The sequence below is a fragment of the Oryzias melastigma genome, linkage group LG17, assembly GCF_002922805.2.
Source record: "Oryzias melastigma strain HK-1 linkage group LG17, ASM292280v2, whole genome shotgun sequence".
NCBI lineage: Eukaryota > Metazoa > Chordata > Actinopteri > Beloniformes > Adrianichthyidae > Oryzias > Oryzias melastigma.
The window spans coordinates 28408855-28418082 of record NC_050528.1 but is presented as its reverse complement, the minus strand read 5'-3'; the positions used below and the strand labels follow the sequence as shown (position 1 = coordinate 28418082).

The following is a 9228-nucleotide window of genomic DNA, read 5'->3' as shown; positions in this document are numbered from 1 at the left end:
TTCTATAGAAGATTTTCAACACCTAATGCAGACCCCTGTCTACCCAGGAGAGGTGCAAGCCAGTGTAATGTTCCATCCATCCATCCATCTTCTTCCGCTTCATCCGGGACCGGGTCGCGGGGACAGCAGTCTAAGCAAAGATATCCAGACTTCCCTCTCCCCGGCCACTTCCTCCAGCTCCTCTGGGGGGACCCCGAGGTGTTCCCAGGCCAGCCGAGAAACATAGTCTCTCCAGCGTGTCCTGGGTCTTCCCCAGGGCCTCCTCCCAGTGGGACATGCCTGTAACACCTCACCAGGGAGGCGTCCAGGAGGCATCCGGATCAGATGCCCGAGCCACCTCAACTGGCTCCTCTCAATGCGGAGGAGAAGCGGCTCTACTCCAAGCTCTCTCCGGGTGACTGAGCTCTTCACCCTATCTCTAAGGGAGCGTCCAGCCACCCTCCAGAGGAAACTCATTTCAGCCGCTTGCAGTCGGTAGTGTAATGTTCTTGGTACCATCTCAGTGTTCCAACGTCCATAAATAACGACCACGATCAATCTTCAGACCCAAGAGGTCCAACATAAATACAACAGAACAGGAGAACCAGAACTCCAGGTCAGACGATACATTCCAACCTCCAAACCACAACCTGAGACCATAGCCTTTATGAATACCATTACACAGAGCAAGGCAGCTACTGATCTGAAAGATAAAATGAACAGCAGGAAGCCTGACACAACTACCAGTTACAGGTCTTACACCAGGCTATTCTAACCCCTCGCTTACACCGCTAGCGTTAAGGCTCTGTTCCGTGCGCCGCAGTCTTTTCGTAACATTAAAAGTGCAAGAGGAACTTCCACTGCAGGCGTTCACGTCCTGCGACTGAGGACTGACCTCTGCGTCGCTGCGAATCCATTTCGTTTGGTTCAAATTTTGACGGACGCTGCAGCTGATCGTCATCACTTTCTGTGAAGTTGGGACTATTCACGACTGTAACCGGAAACCACGCGAGTAAATTTAAAGTGCATCCGGTATATTTTCAAAATAAAACAAACTTTCCGCTGAACTCGCCGGTTTCAGTGTGTCGTAAACATTACGTGTTGCAGCACAGCGTTGTCAGTCATAACCATGGACAACGAGAAGCTGATCATAGAGATCCAGAACTACTCTGTCTGGGCTGAGCTTTCACAGGCTGTGGCTGGAGCAGCAGCCAGTGTAAGCCTTCGGCTGTAGCTAGTCCACTCGCGTGACACAACGAAGCCTTGACGCTAGTGGTGTAAGCGAGGGGTAAGCCTGTGCAAATTTCCCATCATCCCTTTGTTTACACTCTCTACCGCTACCTTACAGCCCCTGATAAACCCAACCTGACATTAGTGGTGCAACAAAAATGGCAAGAAATATCAAAACTATCCAGCAATACAGTTTAGATCAAATTCCAGCTCAGACGAGGAAAACAAAGACGTTCATGAATCTATTGGTCTGCAGGTCATGCATCAGAATGGAGCGGAGCTTGGATGTAAAAGTCACAGTCCCGTTCACACAATGCTGGCGGCTCCGATGTTGAACACTGATGCCAGCCTCCCACCAGAGACCACTTGGGGTTCAGCGACATGCCCAAAGACACTGACAAGTCGAACCCCCAATCTTCCAATCAGAGGTCGACCACCCTACTGCTGCACCACAGCTGCCCAAAGGACCAAGGAGACTTTGGTCTGACTGTGGTAGTTTGCATGTAACAACTAAAAGCCAATTTTTCCATCTGCTCCTGAATTACAACGAGTTGATAAAATACTCAGAAAAGCAGCTTTTAATCTTAATGTTCTTAATAAATGTCCTATCATGCTACGAGAACATGTTAAAAACACCAAAAAACTCTGTTTTCATTGGAGTGAGGCTTTAACATGATTGATTTGAGGTCAAACACACTCACCCACCACTGCATTCAGATAACAAGAGACCAAAGAACTTACACAACACTTTGCGCAGCAGGTATAACCTGCCTGCTTCAGCTCAGCAGCATCGATCTGAACGTAAGAGGTTGCATACAGCTGACCAACATCAAAGGAGAGACCCCGGACCTCACCTGCAGCAGCTGAAACCTTTTTATGGGTGATGTAAATGTCTAAATCCCCTGAGGTTAGAGGAATTACAAGGGGTGTAGGGAGAAATCTTTGACAATATACCATGACCTTTTATTTGGTAATGCTTGTGCTGATTTAAAAAGCTGAGAAGAGAATACTCAATTAATTCTTTATGAGCGCCATTTAACATCTTAGTTTCCCACCTAAACCCCCTACCGCCAAGTGGCAGCAGGGACACTGAGCAGCTCTACAGCATCAAAACAAGATCTCACAGGAACCAGCTTGTGTGAAATGTCCAGTTAGTCTCACGGTTTTTGTTGTTATGACAAATGTATAATATATAGTTTTTAATAGTTTTTACTTTGAATGGGCACTAAACTGAAACTGTGTGCCACGTTGCTGCCAGTATCATATAAAAACGTGGATTGCGGTGCTTCGTAGGGGCTCCGATTTGAACAAGTGACGCCGTGCAGCTCTCATGCACGGAGCCTTCATCAAAAGGCTCTTGGTAGAGCAGGTCAAAGTTCTGCTGAACTTCACAGCTACAGGTTCTAGTTCAGGGACCTGATGGATCAGAGAGATGTGTACAACGCTCTGAAAAAGGCTGTCATTGAGACAGAGTGGGGAAATCCACGTTTTGCTCTCCCTCATCCTGTCACCACGCTGAAATGTTTCTGGAAAGAATTGTCTTTTTTCTCTTTTAGTTTTGAAGCACCTGTTCAAGCACCGTTCAGACTCCTGAACCGTTTAAAAGCTACATATAGCAATGCTGGAAATAACAGCACTTTATTTCCTCAATCATACTTTTACAACCTTATTGATCAAGGCACATTCATTCAACAGGGCTCTAGACTAACTCTTTGTACTGGTTGCACCGGTACATCTTAGGTGCATCAGCACAAAGGTTTGGTGTACCGACCTTCTCGACCACATTGCATTTAACAACACTTTTACATGGTCACTTTCCTTTTTATTTGCTGTCAATGTCAGCATTAAGACTTGAAAATGATGAACTTACAAACTGGTAAACATTAATCCCTTTATTTGAAACACAAGTCTGCAATAATGATAAACTACTCAGATAGATTCCAATGAAATGTGTTTTTGGCGTTTTTAACCTGCTCTTGTGGCATTTTACTCATGATAGAAGACATACATAAAAGAATTTAAGATTAAAACTGCATTTCTGAGTATTTGTGACACCAAGTGAAATGGGGGACCAAAGTGTCCAAGCTCCGCCCCATTCAAATGCACTGACTTGCAGACCAATAGATTCATGAACGTCTTTGTTTTCCTGGTCTGAGCTGGAATCTGGATCTAAAATGTATGGCTGGATATTACTCACCGTTTTTGTTGCAACGGTCTTGTCTAAACACAGTGAGTTGCTGCCATGTGATTGATCAGATTGGACGGGTGTGCCTGATAAAATGCCCGGTGTTTGTCAACATTTTTTTTTGTCTTTGGCTGTTGGGGAAGTAGCAGGTCTTTTTGAGTCAAAAAGATCGATCTCAAGTGAAGTCACATGTTGAGTTGCGAGTGTTGTAGCATTTTTTTTAAGTAGTCTATTGTCATACTGACTTGAGTCCAAGTCATGTGACTCAAGTCCACACCTCTGGCAAACACTAAACAGCACACATTCTAGTCTTCTCAACAGAAACACACATTTGTGTTGGTTCTAAAATATCTTCAGGGACTGATCTGCAAACTTAAAGCTGTAACCCAGAAGATTACATTCAAGTTTTAAAATTTACAGAAAATATGAGTTTAAAAAATTTACCATCTTCCAGGAACTGAATGTCAGACGTGTCCAGGTTGTGATCCCTCTCAAAAAGCTGCTTACCTGTGGGACCAAAGGTCACATATTTAAGTCAGATTCATCTGAGAGGAAGTTAGGTTAACCTGTAAGATACCAGTCTACTGGAGAGTCATTCCCCTTTCCTGAATAACAACAGGATGATCTGCGAGGAAGTAGTACACTCGACATCAGGGGGGGTCATTAAGTTGATCACAGTGAAAGGACATGAGGGTAGACAAATAAATAAACAAAACAGAAAAAATATATTTAAAAAATTTTGCCTGCAAATCATCATCCTCACCATGAAGAACGTCACTTGATTGACTTGCAGAACGGTCAGCTGAACAACCTCTGATACATAGGTCGCTGCACATGTTTAAGTACCGTCTCTCTGCAGGCCAGAACCCCAGCGGAGCTGGAGCGTGTACCGAGCCCTGTGCCGGCCACCATGCCCCCTCGATTGGAAGGAAGACAAAGACGCCCCGTCTGACCCAGCTGTCCTGCCACAGTGCAGTTGCCAGGGATCTAAGCTCACTTAAGGCACCAGTGTCGTTCAGAAGCCAACGTTTCTCGAGCCCTGCCCACGACCCAGCCCGTCGTCCACTCACTCAGCTGCACTTTAGACAAGCGATTGTCGCTGTTTTCATGTTTCACAATTAGAGGGCTGCTGCGGGGAAAGGCTGCCCATCTGTCCAGGGTGCATCCTGCCTTCGCCCAACAGCAGCTGGGACGAGCTCCTCGCGGCTCCAGTGGGTTAAGAAAATAGATGGAAGTTCAGGACCAAAACGCTCTTCTACGGGCTGATTGAGTCACTGAAAATGCCCGAATCAGAGTCCCCGATTAGTAGAAGCAACACGGTGATCTGCCAAAATTCAGATGTTTGAACTTTAGCTGCACCTCCTAATCCGCACAGCGTTGCTGCCAGACCGCCGCGCCTGTGGCTCACATCATGCCGCAGAACATGAATTTGCTTCTCTACCGTTAGTTGCATTTCCATTAACTCTGAAATTTTGCAAATTGGAATTTCGATAAGTTCTCCTAATGGAAACACCACAATTTTGAAAAAACTCATTTTTTGAAAAAAAGTTTTGTGCTTAGAGAAGGTGGTATTTGGGATGTATCGAAATAGACATTTTTCGCAAAACTGTAATGGAAACACTTTTTTTGACATACATGCTCTTCTCTTTATGAAGTGTCTGCTATGAGCGCTGCACAGCCGAGGTCCCACAGCGTCACAGCGCTTTAGAAACTGCAGGTCACACAGAATCGTGCAGCTCCTCCTCCTCCTTTCCTCATCGCTTCATCTGCAGACGCACTTTTGCGGCTTGGAGCCTGAAGTCTCATGAGTGCGAGAGCCGTGACAGAAACTTGAATTTATGTTGTTGTGTTTTCAAACAGAAAAAAAGGTCCAGATTCTTTCCTGTTAGAATGTTTTTTCTTTTAACCGCAGAACAGGCTTCTCTCTCCTCTGAGTCGAGCTGCGCTGCACGCCCCAGACAGAGCTGTGACGTCACCCAAATGCTCCTTTTAGTGAATCAAAAAAAAAAAAAACGTGTTCTCATTCATCGCCCTGTTTTTAATGACTTATCGCATGAGTTGGTTTGTGCTTTATCGCAAAATTATGATTTAATAGAAACGGTGTCATTTCAAAACTGTTTTTTAGAAATTCCTAGAATTTCAATAAAGTTTTGCGCAAATGTGTAATGGAAACGCAGCTATTGACTTAATGTTAAAGCGGGTCATCTCTGCTGCGTGCACTGTGTTCGGTGTGAACACAGAATAAAAGTAAATTTCACCAGTGACAGTTAGCTTTTTTTTTACTAATTTAAGTTTACTTGAAAAAGAGGAAAACAGTAAAGGTCACCAAGAATAATCACAGATACCTGACAGTCTGAATTAAGCTTACTTATAGTACTTTCATTTGAGTGCAGCTTATCTGAGACAGTGACCTGTCAGTAAACCAGCTTTACCTGTAATTAAGTCGGGTTTACCTGTGACTTTGGCTTTTCCACTCTGCTCTTCTTCTTTCTGTTTTTTTCTCCGGAGCTCAGCCATCTCCAGCTCAAACCTAGCTTTCCATGCCAGGAAATTCTCAATGGTGACAACTGTTCCATGAAAGGCTACCTGTCAAACAGAATTTTATGGGAGTCACAAACAACTGTTAAGTATCTCTTTGTTGTCACTGTCAAACGTACAGTGAGTTTATAACTGCAGTGCATTTATAATGTAAACAAATAGAGAGTATAAACCAGATCATGGCGGTTCTTCAGTCTTAGCTACTCTACAACAGCTCACAGAGTAAAACAGTCAAAGAACTTTGCTGAAAGGAATGTGAATACTCCATTGCACCAGACTGATTCTCTGTGTTGTCTACACCTGAAGTCATGTCGCTTTTGTTTAAGGTTTAAGTGCTCACGACGAGCAGACGTGTGTCTCCAGCTCTCCTCAACTCTTCGGGTTTTAAAGTCTTTTAAAGTTGCCCACAAGCGACTTTAATCACCGAGCTGCAGCAACTACTACCTAAACGAGGAGAGTTGAACATGGCACCGAAGAAAAATCTTGAAGCTGATCTGACAGAGCTCAAAACCGCGTTAGCCGACATCCAGGCTAAGCTAACCCCTGCAGCTCTCTCTGAAGCTAAGCTATCAGCTGTGCTGGAGTTTTAAGCTCAGCTAACACCACTGCTACAACTCGTGGAAGATTTCCGTCAAGAAAAGGCACGTAATGAACAACGAGATAATCACCAAGATTTCCTGGAGAGGAGGATGCATGACATGGATCAACAGGCACGGATGAATAATGTGATTCTCACGGGACTTCAACTACAACCCCGGGTGCGGCCTGGTGCTACCAGCGCTAGCATGGATGCTAACGGAGCTGATATGGGAGCAAACATGACCGTGGAGAATCAAGTTGGAGTATTTCTTGCGTCTAAAGGGATTTCCTTGGACCTAAATACTGTTGAGGTCTGTCATTCCTCGGAGAAAGAATACGGATAAACCAGCGATCCTGATCAGGTTTGTGAATTGAAAGCACAAGATAGCTTCGATGAAACAACACAAACACCTGAAGCTCTGCTGTCTTTCTTAATGATCACCTTTCTAAATAACACGCTGATCTGGCGAAGCACGCAAGAATAATACGCAAAAAGAAACAGATCCACAGTATGTGGATTCTGAACTCCAGAATCTTTGAAAAACCACTCGGACCACCGGACCAGACGGAGCCTCTGGAAATAAAATCCATGAAAGACTTTGAGAACTGTGGGATTACGCATGTTTGACCCTTTAATTCAAGCAAAAAGTGAAATGTGAACTCAACAAACTGCTGGATGTGAACTCTGACCCGATTCTGAGCTGCAGAATGAGCACATTTCTCTTGAAATGAGACCTTCACAGTCTCTCAGTCAAAACAACGGAGAACGATTACGTGGCCTTAAACTTGTTCGTAAGCTGTGATGTAGCACTGATTCTGCTTAAATTCTTGATCTTTTTCTTCTCAATTTATTATTTTTTGTGTTATAATCATTCTTTGATGAATACAATCTGCACAAATTGTATTTTTTTTATTAGAATATTTTGATTTTTTTTCTCCATAAACTAATGAAGATCATTTTTACTTATTACTTTTTCTATTTTTATGATCATTCTTTGATTTATACAATCTGCACTAATTGTCTTTTTTTAATGAGAATATTTAGATTTTTACTGCATTAGCAAATGAAGATGATTTAATTATTACTTTTTGTATCATAATTCTTTGAATACAATCTGCACAAAGTCTCTTTTTTTCAATGAGAATATTAGATTATTGTTACTGATTAATATAAATGATTTGTCGTGGATGCTTTGAAACTTGATAACATCATTGATATTAATGATCCTTAATAGCCTGAATCTATAAATATTTGATATTAAGTCCTGAACCGGATATTGATAATTCATGTAGAGAAAATGGTCGAGTCGGGGTGGGATTATATAAGTTCGCTTTCTTCCACTCCCTTTCAAGTGATCTACTTGTGATTTATTAAGTGATATGTTATGTATTATGACCTGATTGCTTGAAATAAACCATTTCATTCATTCATTGAAGGTAATGAGAACAATTCCTGTCATTACCTTCTCTGCTTCCTCAGCCTCCTTTTCCTTCTGCCGTTTCTCCTCCTCCCACCTGTTCTTCATCAAATCCACAATTTCATTGAGTCGCTCCTGCACAGCCGTCACCAGGGTGAAGATCATAACCATGCCAAGGTTGGCCTCAGCCTGCACACAATCACAAACAATTCAGCAACACAGCAACTCCACATTGACATGGGCTAAAGCAGAGATTCTTAACCTTTTTGACACTGGGTCCCCATTTTCCCATTCAAATATTAACATATTAATGTAAATTGATCCACATCTTGTTTAATATGTATTTAATATTTAAATCAAGTCATTTTATGGTTTATCGAAGTAAAATCTTGTGGGGAAAAAACTGATACAATGTGATCATCTCAGACATTTATATTCACACTGAACAGGTAAACCAAGGTTGTCATGCTTAACACAAATTAGAATTCCAAAAATATTTATAAGGCAGTCTGGTAAATAAAATTGTATGGTAATAAAACAAGCACACTAAAAATAAGTTTCAAATTAAATAAACTATAAATGACATTTAAATAAAGTGCTAATTACGATTACCTTGTAACCTGCTGATGAACTTAGTAGTACAAGTACAATTTTTGTACAAGATATTACTTTTGTTGAGAAATGCCGAGTTTTTCTGCAATTCTTTGACAATGGTTATTGTTGTAGTAAAGTCGTGTCAGACCCATCTGTTAGAAAATATTTTTGTGGGGGTGCAGTGAGTCTAGCCACAATAATGTGCAAAAGTCTGCTCAAACTAGTTCTAACCGCTTTTTAAGCTTCAGCTCCTTATTCCCTCATCCTGCATGTCTCCACTGAAGGACAACTCCTGATATGAACACTGACGGTCAGAACCTGTGCTCAAAATCAAGGCCTTTTCTCCTCTGCTCAGTAACTTTCCATCTCCAAATATGGTGTTGTTCCTGTTTCTATGCAAAGTTAATAAAAGCCTATTGTACATTGTGGGGCGGTGGGCAGTTGGACGAAGACAGGCTGTTAACCTGTTCTCTCTTCTCCACCGCCTCCCTTTTGCAAAAGAGTGTTTTGAAGTTGAACTGACTGGTTCGTGTTTTTATTCACTTGGAGAGAGTCTTTATTTATGAAGCTCAACATGAGAAAAAATTCTCTCATTGGGCTTCATGCCAGTAATTTTACAAATGCAGAAAATTAGACATAAAATATGAACAACAGTTAAAAACTAAACAGACTGTAGCGTGTAAGGGGTTAAATTCAATGAAGAAT

At 42.3% G+C, this 9228-nt stretch overlaps 1 protein-coding gene across 1 annotated transcript in view; it reads right to left on the bottom strand.

The window, feature by feature from the left end:
• Positions 1-9228, bottom strand: part of rwdd1 (RWD domain containing 1) — a 17042-nt gene that overhangs the window by 2814 nt on the left and 5000 nt on the right. Inside the window, exons 4-6 of the mRNA XM_024280347.2 lie at positions 7975-8118; positions 5848-5980; positions 3839-3901 (exon numbers count right to left, since the gene is read on the bottom strand). Of these exons, the coding sequence (XP_024136115.2) occupies positions 3839-3901; positions 5848-5980; positions 7975-8118 (340 nt within the window). The remainder of the gene's footprint in view (positions 1-3838; positions 3902-5847; positions 5981-7974; positions 8119-9228) is intronic.